Raw genomic sequence first — 23,953 nt, 5'->3', positions numbered from 1 at the left:
CATCAAGAGAGAGACGGCTCCCAGTGTTTTCCTTTCGCTGCTTAGCTCTAAGTGCTCAGCCCCAGCTCTGCTCATGGCAGAGCTTTGTTTTGATTGGTCAGCATTGCGGCCATGCGGCCAATCAATCAATCAATCAATCAATCAATCTTTATTTGTATAGCGCCAAATCACAACAAACGTTATCTCAAGACGCTTTTACAAACATAGGAGGTCTAGACCACACTATGTCAAATTATGAACAGAGACCCAACACCAAGACAGGGTAAGACTTAGTCTGACCCCACCTTAATCCATCATGAGCATTGCACATCGCAGTATTTAGCTAGTTACAGTGGTGAGGAAAATTTCCTTTTAACAGGCAGAAACCTCAGGCAGAACCAGACTCATGTTAGACAGCCATCATGCCTCGACTGAGTTGGGTCTGGAAAGACAGATAGAGGGGAGTAAGAGAGAGAGGTGATAGTGATGAGACGAGTCGTAGTAGCTGTTGCCGCTGGAGTCCAGCACGTCCGTATCAGCTGGAGTCCAGATCGTCCACAGCAGGAGGACGTCTACGGCAGCTCAGAGGAATCTACGAGACAATGGAGCTCAGGGACTCCAGAAAGGTCTATGGTTAGTAACTTTAATGGGACAGGCAGAGTTAAAGTAAGTGATGAAGGGGTTGGGGGGAAGAAGGTGAGCTAGGATCCCAGTGTGTCAGTGTGCCAGTTCCCCCGGCAGTCTAGGCCTATAGCAGCATGACAAAAGCTGGTCCAAGCCTGATCCAGCTTAACTATAAGCTTTATCAAAAAGGAAAGTTTTAAGTCTACTCTTAAAAGCGGAGAGGGTGTCTGCCTCCCGGACCCTGACTGGTAGATGATTCCAAAGGAGAGGGGCCTGATAACTGAAGGTTCTACCTCCCACACTACTTTTAGAGATTTTAGGTACAACTAGCAAGCCTGCATGTTGGGAGCGTAGAGTTCTAGAGGGGTAATAGGGCACTATGAGCTCTTTAAGATACGAGGGTGCCTGATTTTTAAGGGCTTTGTAGGTTAAAAGAAGGATTTTAAATTCTATTCTACATTTTATTGGGAGCCAGTGTAGAGAAGCTAACACTGGAGAAATGTGCTCCCTCTTCCTAGTTTTAGTCAATACTCGAGCTGCGGCGTTTTGAACTAGCTGAAGAATCTTTAGAGACTTATTGGGGCAGCCTGATAAGAGGGAGTTACAGTAATCTAACCTGGAGGTAACAAATGCATGGACTAGTTTTTCTGCGTCGCTCTGAGATAGGAAGTGTCTAATTTTAAAAATATTGCGCAAGTGAAAATAGGCTGACCTTGAGATTTGCTGAATTTGGGAATTGAAGGATAAATCTTGATCAAATAGGACTCCTAGATTCCTAGCCGAGGTGCTGGATGCCAGACTAATGCCGTCTAAGGTACTTATATTATTAGAAAAAGTCTCTCTGAGGTGTTTGGGGCCGATAAAAATCACTTCAGTTTTTCCTGAGTTTAGCAGTAAGACATTTCTGGTCATCCAGGTCTTTATGTCTTTTAGACAAGCAACTAATTTAGATAACTGATTGGTTTCTTCTGGCTTCACTGATAAATAGAGCTGAGTGTCATCAGCATAACAATGAAAATTAATAGAGTGCTTCCTCATGATGTTACCTAGAGGAAGCATATATAAGGTGAAAAGAATTGGTCCTAGCACTGATCCTTGTGGAACTCCCTGACTAACCCTGGTGTGCACTGAGGACTTTTCATTCACATGTGAGGATATAGGATCATTCCATTATGTTTCTTGAGTTTGGTTCTGGTTCTGTTCTGTGGATATGTTTGCAGTTTTTTGGTAATTTGTTCAATAAAAAAGTTTGATTAAAATACTAAAAAAAAGTAAGAATGGTTTGGAAAAGAATAAATGCACAAAATTAGGCAATTATAAGGTTTCTCATAAAAACACTACGTAAAAGGGTTTTCAAGAGACAAACCATCCGTTTTTTGCAAAGTTAATGTAAAATATACGGCTACAAAAGATCCTAAATTAAGAGCCGTTAGGGAGTCGAAAGAGCTGGCTCTTCTTTGGGAGCCGAGTCAAAAGAGCCGGCTCTCTGAAAATAGCTGAACTTCACATCACTACTGCTTTGCCAGTGCTCCTACTGTCCTGGGGTCTCATTTATAAGCGTTGCTTACGCACAAAAAGGGGCCTGAAACCTTTCCAAAAAGCTTTGCCTAAATTGTGATTTATACAAACAAACTTGACGGGAAAATGTTGTGATAATTTGACTAATTTGTTAATATGTTATAGCCTATAGAAATAGTTATATACTTTATAGAGTTTTTATGGCCAGTAAAGGCCTCATTGTATTATGTCACCTCTAGATGTACTGTAAGTAGGTCAGCTAAGAGCACTGTGTTAACGTCAGCTGATAACGCAGGAAACAAACTTGTGGTTATCAAGCTCTGCTTCAAGGACAGCTGCAAGCCGATAAGCAAGATACACACACATCATATTTCTAATGAACACTAGTGAACAATAGATGGTTTGTCTAGAAGACATGTGTATCATTTGATACATAGGTAACACTTTACAATAAGGGTCCCTTAATTAGCGTTAGTTAATGCATTATTAAGCATTAATTAACAGTTTAATAATAGTTTAATAATCATTATAATGTATTACCTAACATTAACTAACACATTAGTTAATACATTAATAAGCAGTTAATTAATGTCCACTGCTCAGAGTTAATTAATACATTATTAAGCATTAATAAAAGTTACAAAACTTAATTAGTTAACCCTTAGTGAATGCTTTCTGGACCCTTATTGTAAAGTGTAACACATGCATCACTTGAGTAACACATTATAAATGCTAAACTGCCTCATAAGCATTACTTAACCATAATTAAGCATTAGTGAATGCTTTTTGGACCCTTATTGTAAAGTGTAACACATGTATCCCTTAGGTAACGCATACGCTGAAGCAAAATGAGTTGAAATGTAGTTGAAGCAACACATATAAAGAATTCAACACATTTTATTTAGAATAAAACAGATAATCACAGATAACATCTCAACTGGCACAGAGAAGTACGGTGGCCCTGAGAGCTCACAGCACTGCAACTTAAGAAAACACATGCAAAAAGACAAAACACAAGCAAATTAAGAAAACATCTTCATCAATTTGACAACACATGCGCAGCATTTAGAAAACGCGATGCAAAGACCACAACACAATACATTAGAAAAATGCACTGCAAATAGACAGCAACACAACAGAAGTGTTTCCAGAGGACACTTAAAAGTGATGCACACGCTCATGCTTATGCTGATGCTAATGAGGCAATTTAGCATTTATAATGTGTTACTTAAGTGATGCATGTGTTACACTTTACAATAAGGGTCCAGAAAGCATTAACTAATGGTTAACTAATTAAGTTTTGTAACTTTTATTAATGCTTAATAATGTATTAATTAACTCTGAGCAGTGGACATTAATTAACTGCTTATTAATGCACTAACTAATGTGTTAGTTAATGTTAGGTAATACATTGTAACGATTATTAAACTATTATTAAACTGTTAATTAATGCTTAATAATGCATTAACTAATGCTGATTAAGGGACCCTTATTGTAAAGTGTTACCGATACATACATGTTAGAAATTAAGGCCAATAGGAGACGGCTGCGTATTGTCACCCCACTGAACGCCTCTCAAGATGTTACTCTATAAAAGAGTATTATATCCTGGCCTCAGGGCTCATTTTGCCCGAATTCCTGCGGGAGCTCTGTCAATTTGAAACCAGTGCTGTACTCTTTACATCAGTGGCGGCTGGCCAATAGGGGCGCTAGGGCGCCGCCCCTACACCCACCTCCAAAAGAAATAATAATAATAATAATTAAATAATAAAATTATATTCTGAACTGTATGTATATATATTTTAAAATGAGCAAGATTAATATTGTATAGTTAAATAATTATTAGCAAAGCTGTTTCGTTCATCTGTGTTGTCTGATTGGTGACGTATGTTCCCCATGGGTTTTCCCCATAGACTGGTTTTCTCCGGTTTTCCTCCGGGGCGCAGAAATCTTTGGCCATAGACTCTCGTTAAAAGTTGTACATGCGCAGTAGCTCCTCTTCAGTACAAGAGATAGGGCCATGTCGGGGCGCACCTTCCCTGCGCCCAGAGCTGAATGCAGCTTGATTTACATACCACCACCCTCCTGTCATGGGGCCGACGTCACAGCCGTCTGTCATCAAGCGCGGCTGATTGACAGCTCGAGCCGTGGGCGTAGGAGACGATCGGACAGAGACGCAAAATGAAGGGAGAGAAAGTAAATAATTCAGTGAAGTCACTCAAAACATCACCTTTTGAGAGGAGAACATATCAGGAGAAGCTCCACGTGAAAGAGCGTGGACCTGATCAGCCAAACATCAACATTAATCATCAGTCCAAAGACAGAAGGAGACAATACACCGTCTTTTTCCAGGACCTGGTTTAGCAACAAGGCTAACTACATGCAGTGATGCTAATGCGTTAGTCTGCTTTCCCTGCCTCCTTTTCCAAACGTCAGGATCTGACCCAGCATGGATAAAGAAAGGTATTTCTGATTTAAAGAACTTTTCAGAAAAGTTAAACTGGCAGGAATAGTAATGCTATTAATTGACAGATTATTTGTTAACAAGTATTATACACAGTGTAACAGTGCCCTCTGCTGGCGAGCATGTAATGTCATTACTACACACATTAATTGGTGATGCATGAATAATATCTACACCTCTTTAAATAAGTACTGAGACAATGATTAGCTTACACAGCTTATACACATGGTAAACACAAATCTTATTAATCAATGATCTACTGTAGCTATTTAGCCTACTGCACCAGTGGCAGCCTGAATACTACAGTCACGAGACACCATCACCATGGTCACTTATCTATTACAGGTGATGCAGCAAGACAATCAAATGAATCTTGCTGAATCTGCGAGGTGCTTCTCAACACTGAAGAGAATCAAGACCTTCCTCAGGAACACAATGTCACAGGATCGTCTCAATGCATTGGCCATGCTCTCTATGGAGAAGAAACTTGTCAAAAGCATCCCTGACTTTAACCATAGAGTCATTGAGAAATTTATTTCTCTCAAGGAAAGAAGAGCAAAATTTATGTACAAAAGTTAGAACAGTACATGACATTACAATGTTGCTTTTGCTGTTTACGTGTATGTAAATACACTGGTGTGATACCCCAGACATTTACCAAAAAGCAAGCAAACATGTACTATTTTGGAGTTATAGCCCCCCCTGGACAAAACTCCACCAGGCGCCACTGCTTTACATGTGACCACAATAAATGCTTTCTGAGACCTGAACGAATTGATGTTCATTCTTGAGCAGTCAACAAAAGAACTGGGGCTAACAATGTGACTACAGGTAAGCAAACTCTGACCCAGGCATACGCTCATTTTAGAGGCAGGGGGAATTGGTGACACAGTTGGTGAGAGGGTGAACTGAAGTCAGTTTATATTTTAATGCCTTTCACACATTTCATTTCATTGAATAACAACATTAACAGACCTGCGTCACCATCATCACTAAAATCTGCATATTCTATTTGAATGTGTGTCTGTGGTGAGTCATTTCTAATAAGCTGTCATTAAAAGATAAATGCTTGTCTTAAACTTCATCAAATATTTCATCAGCTTTGTCTCACCGTCACATTTCTCCAAAGTGTACAGGAAACACACGGGCCGTATCCTAACGTGTTCGTCGAGAGGTAAAAATCTAAGTAACATCAGAAGACATAAATCAGCCGCGGTGTAAAGTGACAGTCATGTTTTCAATGTGTCTAACGCTGTGCAGAGTCACTGAGTGTCATTATACTTTTAATAAAGACTGCTTTACAGAGCACACAGAGCGCAGAGACACCGGCTGCCTCTCACACACTGATCACATCTTCCTCACCTGCAGGTTTTTACTGTGTTAATGAGAAAAGTGTGGAGTAAAGACTTAACCGGTTCTCACAGTTATTATCCTACATAACCTCATAATCAGTCAGAGCGCAGGCCAAGCTCCCATGATAAAATCAACACATTAAAACTTATATTCAAGGATCAAACTTCTGTCACATCATATCAGGAATTTCCACAGAAGTTGGATCAGCCTGTGATCTGATTTTCCACTTTGATTTTGAGTATGATTCTCTATCCAGACCTCCATGGGTTAATGATTTTGGTTTCCATTGATCATTTTTATGTTATTTGGTTCTCAGTACATTCCACTGTATAATGAATAAAGATTTTCAACTGGAATATTTCATTAATCGTGATCTAGGATGTGTTGTTTAAGTGTTCCCTTTATTTTTTTGAGCAGTGTACTTTCTCTTGGTGGTCCAGTCCATTGAATGGCTCTTCCCTCTGCACCAGTTCTTCTGCCCTCTCTCTTGTAACCTGACGTGAAAAAACACATTGTTTAATGAATAGGACAAGAATAGCTAACCGTAACTCCCAAAAAGAAGGAGTCACGTACTGCAGCCGACTGGCACCTCTGATGGGTATCTGGCCTTCCTCCCAAATAATAAGAAATAGGGACTGTAGTTCGTTGTTAAATGTTTTTTCGTTCTTAGGCCAAACATGGTGGCTTGAAGGAACGTGTCCCACTTATGAGGAGCCTTCCTCGCAAGTTTGTTGAGAGACCTGAATTGTGCCACACATTACATAACAGCAAGCAATTTTATGCAAGTGATGTATTCTTTGGAGCTCGTATTGCAAAGGCAACATGATGTTGTTGAAAAGTTACCTTTGAATTGTTCCATTGAGCTTCTCAACCAGGCCGTTGGTTTGGGGGTGATATGGGGAACAGAAGCTTCTCCTGATGTTTCACGTTTTGCATAGCTTTGTGTTGATCTGAAATTCCATTTTAGAAAACGAGTCAGCTTTTGCTTTAGCTTGCAGAGAAACAAGAGATGTGTCATTAGTTTCATACCTTGTTCTTAAACTCTGTACCTTGGTCTGTAAGCAGCCTCTGAGGTGTACCAAACTTGTATACAAAGTCAAGAATACCTCTTCTGCAGTTTTAGTCTTCAGAGGGTAGGCCTCTGCCCACTTTGTGAAATAATCAACCATCACACAAACGGATTGATTACCACCCTCAATCACAGTAAGTTTCAAAAGGTCCATTCCCCCCAACTCGAAAGGTTCAGTCAGCTGTCAAAGTTAGATTACGTTCAACTCTTCTTCAGGTATGTGGTGTTTTATCACATCTAGCTGTACGGGATGGCAGTTGCAAAATATACTTTACCATTAATGGGTTTTACTGTGTTTTTTTCCTTGAGGCTTGAGCGCTTGGCCTGGCAATCTGGGCACTGAGCAATCTGAAGATGATTACAATTTAATGCAGGTTATTCACATTGTGTCATGCAAGAACATGAAGTAAAGAGGACATGTTAGGCTAAATAGACATTTGAAAATTGATCCATTAGATTATGACTTCCACTTGATGAAAAAAAAATAGATCTAATTAAAGGAAAAGTCATCCAGAATTTCTTAAGCTTGTGGACTGGTATGGTTACCGGATACCTTTACTTACCCATTTCCATATGTCCCCTTCCATACCAGGCCAATAGTAGCAGCCTATTGATGGACAAACTGCGAGCCATCCTGGATAATCCCTCTCACCCTCTCCATGATGAGCTGTGGCTGATGGGGAGCTTGTTCAGTCAACGCATCATTCCACCACGGTGCAAGACTGAATGCTTCAGGTGCTCCTTTGTGCCCACCGCCATCAGACTGTTGAACAGTAACGAAGGCCACAGACTGCACCACGCTGACCACTGAATTTAGACAAAATCAGTACGTACTGCTAGAATAGTAGGGGGTTTTGAAAACAGCCTCAGTGTTGACCAAAAATATGCAATTTTATTGTGGCCAGCCTAAAGCACACCTGTGCAATAATCCTGCTGTCTAATCAGCATCTTGATATGCCACACCTGTGAGGTGGATGGATTATCTGGGCAAAGGAGAAGTGCTGACTGACACAGATTTAGACACATTAGTGAGCAGTATTTGAGAGGAACAGTCCTTCAGTGTACGTAGAAAAGTCTGTTATCGGAGATGGTTTGAATCCCAGCTCCTGCAGTCACATGCTGAAGTGTCCTTGAGCAAGACACTGAACCCCAAACTTCTCCCTCTGTTGTTCTGGGAGTTTGAATGTGTATAAATGAGATTAACACTGATGGTCCCTTACTATAGCAGCCTCTACCATCAGAGAGTGAATGTGGTGTGAATGGGTGAATGTGACGAGTAAAGGAGCTTTGAGTGGACAGAAAGACTAGAGAAGCGCTCTATAAGTCCATTGGCCATTTAACAGTGAGGTGTGATCTAGCTGTGAGCGAGGCGTCAAAGTACCCGCCTGAGCTCCACCTCTTTGCCTGTTACTTGAAAATGAGGTTGTCAGCATTGTGAAAAGTGGTGATGCCTTTATTGACCTTCAAACAGCCTCAGTGGGTGATGTCACTGGGACTGCGTCCATGTTTTGTACTCATGCTACTCAAAATGGTTGATTTGATCATTAGTCAGGTCAGATAGCCAATCACAGCTCAGGATTTTGGCATGGGTTGGACATTCATGTTTCAAGTCATGCCTCCAGACATGCCTCTGCTGTCAGAGAAGCTGAGCTATAAAAAAAACACCAGTCTGTGGGCCCACACATATCTAACTAAAGAAATATTGTTACCACAGGAACTGTTCATGTGTAATATGAGCTCTTAACTCTGAATGCACACTAAGTAACGCCTTCACTACACACCTTTTTCTATGTATGTGTGTGTGTGTGTGTGTGTGTGTGTGTGTGTGTGTGTGTGTGTGTGTGTGTGTGTGTATGTGTGTGTGTGTGTGTAACACACCCTGCAGAGCTTGACTAACCTGTCTGGAATGTAGAACTGGATTAAGAAGAGGAGGAGGGATCACCACACGCACAAAGACAGGGTTTACCCCTACAAAACGTACGAGGAGACATCTCTTGTAAGCATTTTGGGTGTTTTACCATCTGTCAAAACAAGAACCAAAGGTAAGGGCTCCCTGAAAATATATCAACACACACATACACACATAGATTCAGGCTTGTTATGGGATTTCAGTGCCATCTATAAACATCTTAGCTTTCTGCTTGGCTTGGTGAGCTAACCGTTCTCCTCTCTCTGCTAGTTCAGTTTATTTTAGTGTGCTCAGGTATAACACATGTAATGTGTGTGATTGTGGTCTCCTTCAGGGATTTCAGAAACTGTCCAGTTTCAGAAACTGTCCGTGTTCAGACTCGTGTCCCTGACGTTGTTGTGGATCAGACTGTGAGTGTGTGTAGAGACCACATCATACAGGGCAGGTAGAGTCTGCAGAGGAGACTCAGGATACTGGTCCAGATATTAGATGCTGAAATCTTCGGTCTCTACCTGGAGGGAGGTGATCATCAGGGGCTGAACACTCACTGAGTTTATCCTTAACTGGTTTAGCTTTGGGTCAGCTCTGATAGACTCTGCAGCTCTCACATGTCCACAGCACTCAAAGCTAATGCTAGCTGCTGCTACTTTGTATTTCTTTAAACATCTTTGTTGCGACGATGACGTTTCTGATGACTTCAGGATTTGTTGTGTTAAAACTTGAGGGTTTCTGTCCTCCTCACTGAATACTTGCAGCTCAGGTTTTTTATATTATTTATTTGCAAGAGAAGTGCGAGACATTACACAGAACATAAAAAAAAGACTGAGAAGTGTTGGAAAACAATAATCAATTAAAGTTATCAGGGGAAGACTACATAAGTATTACACAAACAGACAATAAACGATGATACCAGTTTGAGGTGATGAAAAGCTTTTATGTTTGCAAGTGTGTGTGTGTGTGTGCGCGTGTGCGTTTCTGTTTTAATGTTTAAATGGTCTTGCCCCTCAACTTTTCAGCAAACACATAAAGAGACTACATAGCTGCAGCAGATCCACATCAGCAGCTTTAAGTGGCGACTGTAAAGTCTCATTCTGCAGAACATCAGACTGTTTTAATATTTTACTCTCTTAAGGTGCATTTCGACCAAGAGTTCCGGGGTCTTTTAGCCCCCAGAACTACTTCACCCTGAACTACCACCCTGGTTCCTGTGCCTCCATTGTTGTCTGCGTTTCGACTGCGGGCTGAAGTCCCGGGTAGATTGTGCAAATCAGGCCAGTGATGTATGGAGAAAAAAAAAGTAAATGCACTACACCACCAGACCAGTAGAGGGCAGTAAAACAAAGAGGAAGGCCATTCATCACAGATGACACCATAGAAGCAGACGGACAGGCAGGTATCATTATGAGCAACCCAACAGTTAGCCTGTTAGCATGAAGAGACTCAGCTGGCTCTGTTTTAGATGGTGCTATATTTCATCACAGATGGATTCACTGAATCAACACGTGAGAGGAGATAATCACGAGTAACAAAGACGTTTCAACACGCCTTTAAAATCCTTTTGAACTCAAAAAGCCGTGGCAGAGATCAGCCGGTGTTTTGGTTTAAACAGCAACCCTGTTAACTGGAGACTTTCAGCCGGATGCATCCCTCATAAACTTCTTTAGACGATCATTAAATATCTGATGAGGATATTTTGAAATCTTAATAAAAACTAAACTAGTTTGCATTCCCAGGAACTCCCTGTGTGTTTCAACAGCTGTGTAAACTCCACAAACACTGACACGTTCAGCTGAAGGTCTCCAGTTTACAGGGTCACTTTTAAAACCTTAACACCGGGAGAGACACATTCACTGTGGGCTGAGAGAAGACTACTGTTACAAGCTGCTAAATCAAGAGAATCACAGCTTCTTCTTTTGAAAAGTACACACACATACAAAAAAGATAGAACAAATAAAAACTAATGAAAGAAAGAGAAATCAAGTGAATCACGGATGTGTGTGATGTTATTTTGGACGGTGGGCGGAATAAAAACTATTCTTTTACGTCCATCTTCATCATATCACTGACACTAATAATTCCGATAATATAATAACTCTGATAAGAATTGTTTTGCTTCATAACTATTGGAAGAAGGGAAAAGAAAGAGTTTCAGAGTATAGTGAGGATGGAAGCCTGATAACTGCGGGGGTTTTTTCAGCTTGTTTTTTAAAGCTAGGGTTGGTAGTCACGGAAAACTAGCACGAATTTGAATGTAGCATTTCCTCAGGACTCATAGTGAAAGTTAAAAACACAAACAAACATGAAATGTACGCTCTGCAGGAGGCAGGCAGAACAGCAGGACAGGATTTGATTGGTTTCATCATTTGGCTCCTGATGGCAGGGATTGGTTGGTGTTTTCCCAGATTTAATCCGGCTGTAGATAGAGGCTTTTTTTAAGCTCTTTTTTAAGAACACATTATGTATTGATTGCCATCGGGACATAAAGATCATTTTAACCAGTATAAAAAAAAGTGGATCTAAATCTGAACACCAACCCCAGCTTTGAAGGTTGTCATCATGTTCTCTGAAACAGTCAAATCATCCACAGCAGTGACGCCATTTTTACTCTCTCATCTGCTTGTTGTGGCTCTGCTTGTACTTCTTCTCTGTATGTAATGGTGGATCACATACCACCACTTACTGTGTCTGTTTTTGGGTCGATGACCCATCAACTCAGTATTTATATTGTGAATGCCCAGTCTACTTTAGTCGGTTGAAACTCTGGTGCCCTTGGATTTTTAGCTGCCATCAATATGTAGAAGTGGCAGCATGGCACAGCAGGCTGTACATTTTACTAACTCAGTCTCACTGATCCTCTAGTGTTCATCTCTGACTAGGTTCTTCAAGGCGCAGCAAAGTTTGTCCTCAAAAAGAGTCAAATCAACCCTAACTTTATTTAGAAAATCGGGGTTTGTCAGGCAGTTTGCTGCACGACTCTGGGAGCCGCCTTCTGTGCTGTTGACTTTCCCAAATGTCAGATTAATCCTGCGTTGGGACTTCAAATGAAGCTATTCTATTTTTACTGTGATGGCAATGATCATGTGATACAACCCCTATATATATCTTATCATATTTTTTTTTTAAATTTTATGCTTAATTTATCTTATTCATACACCCCGCTTTCCTATCATGTTCATGTTAGCCACGTTATCCATTTTGTTTGTTTGCTTGCTCAATAAATGATGAAATAAAAGCCGTGCTTTTAGCATTACATGATTCCCTACAAAGACTTTCCAGCCTTTGGTCGAAACACAACTCCAGTCTGTTGAAATAGTGATATGATAATGTTACCTGACATGTAATAGTCAGCTCCTGTTAGAGGACTAAAGCCTTTTTATGAACCCACAAACCACTCAAGACCATCAGGATAAAAATGTTGAACTTTTATCAAGACTTTAAGCAGTCAGGTACTGCTTTGTCCACAAGGGCACCAAAATCCAGTCAAAGTTCCTTGGTGGAGCATCAGGGGAGGCGACAGAGCATGTGAAGTATTTACGGCTTGTGGGACTGGTTTCTGTGTCTTTGTCTCAGATGGCGAAGAGAAGAGCGGCTGGAGCCTCCAGGGAGACCAGGCGAAGACGATGGTGGCACCTGAGGCAGAGATGGAGGATGCTGGGAGTGTTTGAGATCAACCAAGAGCATGAGTACTACCATCTGACCGCCAAGATCAAAGAAGGCATGCAGGCGTCCATTCAGACCACTGCAGACACATCTGTTCAGGTAAAGGACCCTCTGATTCTCAGCAGCTGGTTGGATTACGAACATGAAACAAAATGAAGACATAAATTCACCTTTTGTTTACAGGATACACTCATCGCTGAACATGTCAAGGCAGAGGAAACTCACACCCATGAGGCACGCAGTCTTCTTTCATTTATAATTGTTAACGTTTGTCTTGTTGTCAGACCAGGATGAGTTATTTTATGAATTAGAGTTAAGAGTTTTTGCCTGTTCCAGCTTTGAGTTTCATTGTAAGCAGTGTGGCCTGTTAGCTATCTTCATATCTCACACGTCACATTTGTCTTCCAGGGTTTTGAGATGAAGACGTTTGCAGCACCTGTCTTTGCTAAACTGAGACATTCATTGGACATCTCAGAGGAGGAATACATGACGTCTCTCTGCTCAGGCGACTGCTACCTCCAGTTTGTCAGCAACTCCAAAAGCAAGGCAGATTTCTTTATCACGTGAGCAAAACCCTTGGTTACACATAGACTTTGTTAAATTGTGCCAATAATTGGACCCAAAGGCAGGACTCGTAAATTCAATGTCCGTTTGACCACACAAGTTCAATACACAGGTAGGCAGTGAGACAGGCAGAGCTATCCAAAGACGAGAGGCAAAAATCTTAGGAAAAAAACCGAGTAAAATCACAGGGAAAAGGCTGGAACTCTGGCTCGAGGTACAACACCAGCCAGCACAGAAGGAAAGGGAGACAGGGCACAAATACACACTGGGGTCGGGGATAAAAGACACAGGTGCAGTACATTAGGATTATCAGGGGACAGGAAGTCAACAAACCTGAAACAAGAGACGAGGGTAAGCAACAAAATAAAACAGGACAAGAAACACAAGGAGAGACAAATCAAAGAACTCAACCCAGAGATGTGACAGACTTGCCCTGTGTTCAGCTAATGAAGGCCAGACATCAGATAACATTTCAAGCAGCTTTCAAATACACATGGGAGCTTTACCTGACCGCTGTATTTCTACAAGGGGTATGATCCATGCTCGAGGCGCTGATACATATGCACAACAGATGTCACAACTTGCCTGAGCAGTTGCCTTCGTACCCCTTGGGTGACAACCTGACATCAGCTTCATGAACCTCGGTGATAGGTGATGATGATGTACAGTACAATGAGTCGGAGACTTTTCCAGTTCTTCGTGCATGAGACAAAATCGATCATCGTTTCTTTGATTTTCGTACTTTTCAAAAGAAGAAGCTGTGATTCATTTGATTTCTCTTTCTTTCATTAGTTTTTATTTGTTCTATCTTTTTTGTATGTGTGTGTACTTTTCAAAAGAAGAAGCTGTGATTCTCTTGATATAGCAGCTTGTAACAGTAGTCTTCTCTCAGCCCACAGTGAATGTGTCTCTCCCGGTGTTAAGGTTTTAAAAGTGACCCTGTAAACTGGAGACCTTCAGCTGAACGTGTCAGTGTTTGTGGAGTTTACACAGCTGTTGAAACACAGAGGGAGTTCCTGGGAATGCAAACTAGTTTAGTTTTTATTAAGATTTCAAAATATCCTCATCAGATATTTAATGATCGTCTAAAGAAGTTTATGAGGGATGCATCCGGCTGAGAGTCTCCAGTTAACAGGGTCGCTGTTTAAACCAAAACACGGCCCCATCTCTGTCACGGCTTTTTGAGTTCAAAAGGATTTTAAAGCCGTGTTGAAACGTCTTTGCTACTCGCGCTTATCTCCTCTCACGTGTTGATTCAGTGAATCCATCTGTGATGAAATATAGCACCATCTAAAACAGCTCCAGCTGAGTCTCTTCATGCTAACAGGCTAACTGTTGTGTTGCTCTTTGTTTGACTGTCCTCTACTGGTCTGGTGGTGTAGTGCTATACTTTTTTTTTTCTCCATACGTCACTGGCCTGATTTGCACAATCTACCCGGGACTTCAGCCCCCAGTCGAAACGCAGATAACAATGGGGGCACAGGAACCTTTTACTTCAGGGTGAAGTAGTTCTGGGGGCTAAAAAAACCTGGAACTCTTGGTTGCAACTCTAGTGGGCTTGTCTCCTCCTCCACGCACTCAGTAGCAGTGAGGCTTGGTTGTTATCAACCTGGTGCGCTATATAAATACTTGAACCAGTATCTTCAATGAGAATGGACAAATACTGATGTAAACGTGACTGGAGTAAACATGGCTGTTTAATCAGAAAACAAAAGGAATACATCAAACCCTTATTTCCAATTAGAATTCCAACCCAATCGCTATTCTTATCCTGATCTAATTGTTTGAACAAGTTATTTTTATCCCCGTTGGGCCATTTTTCCATTTCTAATCTCATAAGGGGTGGTAATGTAAACCCACCCTTCGACAAATGACCGAAGTCAGAATAAAATCATGGATATGTTACTGAAGTTGGGTGTGCTCCTGTGATAACGGTCATAAAACTGATAAGCTGCTGAAATGTTCAATAAATGTGTATAAATGTGCCTTGTTGAAAAGGGGTGAGGGTCTCAGATGTAAACGAATGCCTATACTGCAGTCATGGTATGATGTTGTGATCTACAATCACAAAGACATGAAGGCACTGAAAATAAAATTCTGGATTTTTTCAGACCAAACATTTGGTCGGATCAAACCATCCGCACTCTTGATTCTGGGGTGTTGAAGAATTATTGGACATTCTCATTCCTCTGTGCTGATGAGGGTTTCTTTTTTGTTTAGGAATGACAAGAGATATTTCCTGAAGACACAGAGCAGACGAGAGATCAGATTTCTGCTGTCCAACCTGCAGGCATACATGGACCACCTGGAAAAATATCCTCACTCACTCTTAGTGAGGTTTCTGGGTGAGAGGAGTTCCACTTAATGCTGCTTTTTCTGTACTTCATGCAAACTTTAAATGCTTTCCGGAACTTGACATTTTTGCCACAGTGTCAACAGGCAGGGATGAAATGTACTCATTAATGCAGGTTGTTTGATTTGATGGGTAGTGGGTCAGGCTGTTGAAAATGTTGTTATGAGGTTTTGAACAATAAGAATCAAGTATTTAACACAGCCAGGTAGTACAATTTCATGAAATGCTTCCTTCTTTCTTCTTTTCAGGCGTCCACCAGATCATAATTCCAAATGAAATTAAGGTAATTCAACAATGTGATGAAAAGCAGGTTGTTTGAGCCTCACAGCACCAGCACTAACTGTAAAGTGTTTTTTGTCTGCTTTCCAGAAATATTTCATTGTGATGCAGAGTGTATTTTACCCTGACGAGAGGATCAACATCAGGTATACTCTTGATTTATTTATTTCACATGTATTTCTCATACAAAATGTAAAAAGGAGTTGATGCAGTAATCACGGCATAAAAACATTGGCTAATGGATTACAGTTTAAAGGGTTGAAGATTTATTTTTGCTGTGGCCATCTTAGCTTTTAGACCATAAGTGACCATAGTTGGACAAGAGGGTGAAGCTGGAGAGAGGGAGTGGTTCTCAAACACAAGGTTATCAGCTAAGATCAGTGCTAGCTCATTTATAATCATGGTAAATTGTGACATTAATTGAGAGAGAGGTCATATATTGTAGCTTTTTTGAAGAGGAGGGTCTTGAGGTGGTTTTTAAATGATTGGAGTGAGTCAGAGTTGAGGATGTTTGGAGGGAGAGAGTTCCAGAGAGTGGGGGCAGCGATGGCAAAGACTCTATCCCCCAAGGTTTGAGGGGGGTCGGTCAGGTATGAGGGGGCGAGGTTATTGAGGGATTTGTTATGAGCAGGATCTTGAAGTGGATTCGGTGCTGTTTGGGGAGCTAGTAGAGGTGCTGAAGGATGGGTGTGATGTGGGCTCTGGAGCGGGAGTGGGTGAGTAACCGGGCAGCTGAATTCTGGACATGTTGAAATCTTTGGAGGTCAGTGGAGGGGAGGCCGTAAAGGATGCTGTTGCAGTAGTCCATTCTGGAGGTTATGAAGGCGTGGTGGAGGGTTTCTGCAGCAGAGGTGGAGAGAGAGGATCTGAGGCGTGCAATGTTAGGAAGTTGTTGCTTATCCAGTTTTTGAGGTCAGTGAGGCAGTTTGTGAGGTAGGAGAGGATGGCAGGAGTGATGTTTTTTGCGGAGATGGAGAACTGGGTATCATCGGCATAGCAGTGAAATTGAAGTCCATGGTGGCATATGATGTGACCGAGGGGGAGAATGTAAAGGATGAACAGGAGGGGACCTTCCTTATTGAAATAAGCTCTAATTTGCAAGTACCAAAAGAAGTCGTGTTTTCCTCGATGATATAAATCAGATATTTTGTTAAAGCTGTCCAGTTGACCTGTAGAGGATATTGAGCAATAAGAAGTGATACCAGCTTCATACCAATGTTTAAACCTCCCATCAGTCCTTGCCGGCTTAAAGTCTGTGTCAAAAGCAATTCACATTAGCAGTCTACATTGTCTCTGAAATTATACTGATCTGCATTCTTCAAACCAGATTCCCTCAGGTCAGTGGGGAAACAGTAACAAGTCCTCTGCATATAAACAAATCTTTTTCTCTATGCCCCTTTAGCTTTAGTCCTTTTATCATGTGAGCCTGTTCGACTGATTGTGCTAAGAGTTCAACAAACAAAGCAAAAAGGGCGGGACTCAGGGGGAGCCTTGACGCCAGCTTCTCTCCAGGTCAATACTTTTGGAGAGGTGTCCATTTACGCTCATCCTGGCATTTGGTGAAGAGTATAGGCTTTTATTACAGTTAATGAAGTTGTGTTTTAATCCGAATCTACTCAGCGCCAAATATAAAATATTAAAAAATGCTTTCTCAGCATCCATCTAATTACCACAGCACTTCTGTTCTCTTTGCACATATAATCCATCACATGTATCTAATATCGTCTGCTCTTCATCCACTAGTTCTGGTGTGTTGCACTATTTAAACCAGCATTGAGGCGTATAACTTACATAGTCTATGTTTAGAACTGAATCTGCCTAAATGAACAACATTCATTCTATCTTTACCCTCCTTTGGAATAATGGAAATTATGGCCTCCCACCATGATAATGGTGGTACACCTCCAAGGTTAAAACAGTGGACAAGCATGGGTAGTACTTGGTTGTTGAAAGCCTTGTACCATTCGGCTTGGAAACCGTCCGTCCCTGTTGCTTTGTTAGCTTTTAATCTAGAAATTCCCTTTCCTATTTCATCAGCTTGAATGTATTTCAGTAAGGCATTGTTTTGTTCTTTACCGCTTATCTTATATGTCTTTATTGTATTTATTTATTGTCTCTCTTGTAAAGCATCTTTGAGTTCTTGAAAAGTGCTATATAAAACTTAGGTATTATTATTATTATTAGAGGGTAGGTCAATCATCAATCAATCAATCTTTATTTGTATAGCGCCAAATCACAACAAACGTTATCTCAGGACACTTTTACAAACATAGGAGGTCTAGACCACTCTATGTCAAATTATGAACAGAGACCCAACACCAAGACAGGATAAGACTCAGTCTGACCCCACCTTAATCCACCATCGCAGTATTTAGCTAGTTACAGTGGTGAGGAAAAACTTCCTTTAACAGGCAGAAACCTGGAGCAGAACCAGACTCATGTTAGACAGCCATCATGCCTCGACTGAGTTGGGTCTGGAAAGACAGCTAGAGGGGAGTAAGAGAGAGAGGTGATAGTGATGAGACGAGTAGTAGAAGCTGTTGCCGCTGAAGTCCAGTACATCCGTTTCAGCTGGAGTCCAGAACGTTTGCAGCAGGAGGACGTCTACGGCAGCTCAGAGGAACCTACGAGACAAGGGAGCTCAGGGACTCCAGAAAGGTCTATGGTTAGTCATTTTAATAGGACAGGCAGAGTTAAAGTAAGTGATGAGGGGGTTGGGGGGAAGGGGGTGAGCTAGGATCCCAGTGTGTTAGTGCGCCAGTTCCCCCGTAGGTAGGTCTAAAGACTGTTAAGAAAACACTTGTTTCCTCTAGTGCTGCACAATATATCTAAAATTCAATGTCATCGCGATATCAACATGCGCGATATACAAATTGCAAAAGTCTGCTTGAACTGGGATGGATTGTACTCTGTGTGCCATGCATTCACCCTCTGCATGACAATGTATTTGGACAATCAGAGGGAGCCCTACTGCCTTATATGCCCCTACACCCACAACGATTAATGTTCGGCAACAACTCATTTTTTCATGACAAAAACGAGACTATGACGAGCTAAAGTGCATCACTGATAATACAACTCTGACAAACAAATGTTTAGGTTTCTGCAGATGAGACGATGATGAGTGGAAAACTTTAGTGGCGGACCGCCAAAAATTAAGAATCCATGTTTCCCCCGCTGTGCATCTAATCTTTAGAAATAAAAGTGATGCCTTCCTGTGACAGGCTGAGTTCCTATTTGAGGGGCTGAGTGTTAGCTTGGTCTCTACCTGCAGCAGGTGTGCTTTATGAACCAGCTCGCTCCATGCATCTGTCTCATCTTCATTGAGGATTTTTACCCTGTTTGCGTTAGTGACAAAGACACAACCATGGTTTACTATTTGAAACAGAATTTAGTAGGCGGTACCTACTGTTTGAATTTAGTCTGTAGTCTGACTGTTCTGTTGGATCTGGTCTACAGGATGCTGGGTCAGGTGTCGCTGGATTTCTGGTTTCAGAAAGCTGAAGTAAACAACAACCAAACTGACAGATAAACTGCTTCTTATGCATCACTGATGATTTCAAAAGATAAGTGGTTTATAATGAATTTAATAATTTTCACAGCACCTAAAAACTGAGTTCCCCCCCCCCCCCCGTCATACACAGAAAAAAAGAAAAAGCAGAACATCAGTGCTGTGCATTGTGGGAAACAGTATGCGAGGCAGACTGGTCCACTGCAGACTGAGAAATTTTCCTGAATCAATAGACATTTGGAGTTTTGACATACTGCAGATTTTGCTCTTGTTCACATACTACATACTGAATTTAGACCACATCAGTCTGTACTGCTAGAATAGTAGGCAGTTTCGAAAACAGCCTGCGAATACAGAAAAGTTAGCCATCAGGGGCGTCTATATGCGGTAGCTTGTAGATGCTGGGGTTGATTTGACACTAAATGTGACCTTAAGTTACAAACTGAAGAAGAATACAAATTAAAGATTGAGATCATAAACTTGTCGGTTATTGAGGGAATAAATCAACAGAGAGGTTAGACCACTGTCTGCTTTTTACCACCTGTGGAGACATTAGATACTGACAGGGAATGGACACTTCAGCAGTGGCCTCACTTTTCAAACTGTAAGGCTGTCTGCTTTTCTTTATACAGTCCGTGGTAGTGATTATATTTCTATGAGTGTAAAAAAGCTGTTTTGTTCCTCTCATGCAGATACGACATGAAAGGTTGTGAGGTGGGTCGATGGACGAACCCTGACACAGGAGGGAAACAGATCCTCAAAGTGCTGAAGGACAATAACTTTGAGGGACAACACATTGCATTGGGTAGGAGTCCTGTTTCACTCTGTTTGTAGTTGAACATATTAAAGCTGTTTAAGTGTCAGTGGAACAAAATCAAACAGGTCACATTTAACAGAATGTGTTCCCTGCAGGTCCGGAGAAATCCTGGTTTGCTAGTCAGGTGAAAGTGGACTCTGCCTTCCTGCAGGAGCTGAATGTGTTAGACTACAGCCTCCTGCTGGCCCATCAGCCTCTGCACCGGGACGAACTGGAAGGGAAACACTCTCTGGCTAACTTTGTCGTCCGCACCACAAAGTAAGTTATCCGGTATATTCTTGAACTAACTGGTGGCAGAATTATGACTCCAACATTGGCTTCATTTTTCAACACTAGAGGCTGCTGCTTGTATAGACCTTCACACTCTGCTGGCTCCCTCCACGCCCTCAGTTCTGCAGATGTTTCTTTTTCTATGTCCAGTGTGTCCCACACACGTCCCAGTCTTGTCTTAAAGCTAGGGTTGGTAGTCATGGAAAACTAGCATGAATTTGAATGTAGCATTTCCTCAGGACTCTGTCTAACCCCTCCCCCCCTCCCCTCGAAGCTCCTCCAAAACGACGCCCCCACTCACATGTACGAGCGCAGCTGATTCATGACCATATGATCGCGACTGAAACAGGTCCTCGTGAAAGTTAAAGACACAAACAAACATGGCTACTGTTAGTGCTCACAACTCACAGCAAGCGGGAGAGAGGAGAGACAGGCAGGAGAAGTTTTTCATTCATTCAAACATTGATTGTTGTTTTGTTGGTTGGCGTGGTAACGGCCGACAGTGACCGGTTCTTAAAACTCAACGTGTTTATGAATTGGCTTGTCACCCCCACAGTGTCCGGATGGACGCTACAACACATCTACATTTTCTGTAGGACTTACTAAATGTCATTAATTCTTTTGGTTGTCAGAGCCCCGGTGATGAGAGCTTTTTAGACTCTGATCCGGACTACAGTCCTGAGCAAAGCACCTCATCGGGTCAAAGGGGACAGGCCCGAGGTAGAGCGAGAGGGGCAGTCAGTAGAGGCAGGGGACGGGGAGTGCACAACTGGGAAATGTACGCTTTGCAGGAGGCGGGCAGAACAGCAGGACAGGATTTGATTGGTTTCATCATTTGGCTCCTGATGGCAGGGATTGGTTGGTGTTTTCCCAGGTTTACTCCTGCTGTAGATAGAAGCTTTTTTTTAACCTATTTGTTAAGAACACATTATGTATTTATTACCATGGGAACATCAAGATCATTTTAACCAGTATAAAAAAAAGTGAATCTAAATCTGACTACCAACCCCAGCTTTAAGGTTTCATTTCACTACAATCAGAGTTTAAAGCTGAGTCTAAGAGCGACTTCTGATTGTCTTCTGTGGTTTGTTTTTGTCCTTTGAAGGTCTTTTGACTTTGAAGAGAGTCCGACACACGCAGACCCCCCCACTGTCCCGTTACTGGAGGAGAACATGGCTGAGGTGTCACCTGATGTTACAGACTCTGAGGCTGGCCGGCCTCAGGCAGCGGCAGCAGCAGCAGGTGAGGGCTCAGGTGAAGAGATCCCTCTCCAGGAGATAAACAGCTCAGAGACCATGACCAGGAGTAACTCAGAGCTGCAGGACTTTCAGGAGCATCATCGCAGGCTGCTACCAAACTGCAAAAATGCTGTTCATGTGATTGATGGTGCGGACCTGCGCTACTTTGTGGGCATTATAGATATTTTTACCGTCTACGGCTGGAAGAAAAGACTGGAGCACCTGTGGAAAAGTCTGCGGTACCCCGGAAGAGCATTTTCAACGGTTAGCCCTGATAAATACTCACGCAGGTTCTGTCAGTGGATTCAGGCCCACAGTCAGTGACTAAATCCACAAAACACTGATCACTGGTACACAGACATTTCTGTTTCACCCCTAGCATCCATCAGAGGGCCCTGTGACACATTTTTAGCTCTGGAGAATTCCACTGCTTCATCAGGTCTCTGATTTGTCAGGAGCAGCTCACACCTTAGCAGTGAAATTTACTTCACATAAATACAACTACTGACAACATTTACTGACTTATTCTTTACATACTTAAAGCTCCTGTGAGGAGTTTTTAGCTGCTTAGACTGAAATATAGAATGATGCCTTTTTATTACCTACAAAAGCAAATGTGACCATCAGCAACAATGCCTGTAACCGCAGCATGAGAGAACGTGTCAAACTGGATGATTGATGGTAGGCTGAAGAAAAAGCTCCTTTTTACTTCTTCAGTGTGCTATAAACCATCTCGTCTGACACTGATCCCTGTCAGTGGTTATAGGAATTCAAGTTACAATAAAGATTTTCAGACTGGTCTCAGATGTTTGTTTTCTTTTGTAGGTCATAAAGAGACATCACTGTTAACTTCAACACATTTCAAAATGAGCTTAACTTCACAGGAGCTTTAAAGTACATCCAGTTACAGTAAGCTAATGGCCGTTCACACCAAATGGGAATGAAGTCATTTGTGCCAGTGAATCACATGGAAAGTCAATGTGGAGACACAAGTATTCGTGAGTTCTTGTTGGGTGGCGGGAATGACAGGAATTGGGTAGCATGAATTATATGAATTAACTTAATTACACACATATTTGCTAGAGTTGAAAAATCTGAACTCCGGAGAATCATTGGCTCTGCTAAAACCAGTCAGAGTGCAGATCATCAGGTGACGTATGCTTAGGGCTGGGCGATAATTCGATAATGATAATTATGCAATATAATTTTTCTCAATATAAATATAACAAATGTTCGATAAAATGTGATATAAATAAACCACTGGAAAGGGGGGCGCAAATGAGCCATAAATGCTAGTTCCCACCCAACATTAGACAGAAGAAGAAGACAGCATTGACCAGCCAATCATGTTGCAGGGCGAGAGGTAGGCGGGGCTTAAAGAGGTTTGCAGCAGAATGTAAACATAGCCGAAACAAGCGACAGCAAAGAAAACTCAAAACCTAGCAGCTCAAAGCAGGGTTGTTAGTCTGACACTGAGTCGACTCTGTGTTAACTATTAACTTCATACACTTCATTAAATCTACTTTCAGGATGTGGGTAAAGGATGAGCACAGAGACAACTTCTGCTGTGAACACGTTTAATGTTCACCGTGACCGTAGGACAACTGAACACTGAATAACCGTGATGCATTCACTGCACTGTGGGAAAAAACATCACTCTCCTTGTAACCCTTAGTAATCTTAAAGGGGACAGCACAACTTAAAACAATGCTCTACTAAACTGATACACAGTACACAATTTGATATATCTTTGTTGTAAATTTAAATCAAATTATGGAAATAACCTCAATCTGACAAAAAAATAATCTACAAACTAAAACTTCACAAAAATCTCATTTTACATTAAAGACCTGCTTCCTGTTAGCAAAGTCCAAAATGATGGATTCAAGAAGTTCATCAGAAAACTAAATCCATGATTTGATATTTATTGTGATATTTATCTATAACGGCTAATATGAAATATTTTATCGTAATAACATCATTTTCAATATCGCCCAGCTCTACGTATAATGTGACAAGCCAGCAGAGGTTCATTGATCTGGAATATATTGGACACGCTGTTTTTATAGGATCAGGAATAAACAGGAGCTCACTGTGAGGACAGAGAGGGAGCAGGATTGTCTGCTGAGTTATGACAACCGTTGTCTGTCACTTGATTCCATCTATTGGTTGTAATCAAGCGGCAACCTCCGGCCATGAGAATTGAAGCAAATGCTCTGGAAGTCCGGGAAACCACATACAGTACACACCAATTCAAAGAAGACGATCTTTACAGCAGAAATAAACAGGTTTACAGCCTGGTTAAGAAAACAAGTGTAATCTGGATCGATCATTTCTATATCGGC

The 23,953-nt window shown here is 41.6% G+C and overlaps 1 protein-coding gene and 1 long non-coding RNA gene across 2 annotated transcripts; one reads left to right on the top strand and one right to left on the bottom strand.

Annotated features, from left to right (window-relative positions):
- Nucleotides 1-6,350: 6,350 nt before the first annotated feature.
- On the bottom strand, nt 6,351-7,681 carry LOC117819521. Its single transcript, XR_004632561.1, has 3 exons — nt 7,571-7,681; nt 6,782-7,355; nt 6,351-6,432 (listed from the first exon to the last, which is right to left on the bottom strand). It is a non-coding gene; the product is annotated as an uncharacterized LOC117819521 (long non-coding RNA).
- Nucleotides 7,682-8,943: 1,262 nt separating this feature from the next.
- Nucleotides 8,944-22,867, top strand: LOC117819193 (phosphatidylinositol 4-phosphate 5-kinase-like protein 1). Its single transcript, XM_034692440.1, has 10 exons — nt 8,944-9,049; nt 12,487-12,675; nt 12,760-12,810; nt 12,985-13,139; nt 15,361-15,485; nt 15,742-15,776; nt 15,863-15,918; nt 19,976-20,088; nt 20,196-20,358; nt 21,476-22,867. The coding sequence occupies exons 2-10, from the start codon at nt 12,487-12,489 to the stop codon at nt 21,930-21,932; spliced, it is 1,344 nt and encodes a 447-aa protein (XP_034548331.1). The 5' UTR covers nt 8,944-9,049; the 3' UTR covers nt 21,933-22,867.
- Nucleotides 22,868-23,953: the final 1,086 nt, after the last annotated feature.

Source organism: Notolabrus celidotus, chromosome 9, assembly GCF_009762535.1.
Source record: "Notolabrus celidotus isolate fNotCel1 chromosome 9, fNotCel1.pri, whole genome shotgun sequence".
Lineage (NCBI taxonomy): Eukaryota > Metazoa > Chordata > Actinopteri > Labriformes > Labridae > Notolabrus > Notolabrus celidotus.
Note: the sequence above shows the minus strand (reverse complement) of the source record. Positions and strands in the feature narration are given on the sequence as shown.

Coding starts and splice junctions, on each gene's coding strand:
- LOC117819193 (XM_034692440.1), top strand. CDS start 12,487: ATGGCGAAGAGAAGAGCGGCTGGAGCCTCCAGGGAGACCAGGCGAAGA. Junction 15,486..15,741: donor ACTCTTAGTGAGGTTTCTGG/GTGAGAGGAGTT, acceptor TCTTCTTTTCAG/GCGTCCACCAGATCATAATT. Junction 15,777..15,862: donor TAATTCCAAATGAAATTAAG/GTAATTCAACAA, acceptor TCTGCTTTCCAG/AAATATTTCATTGTGATGCA.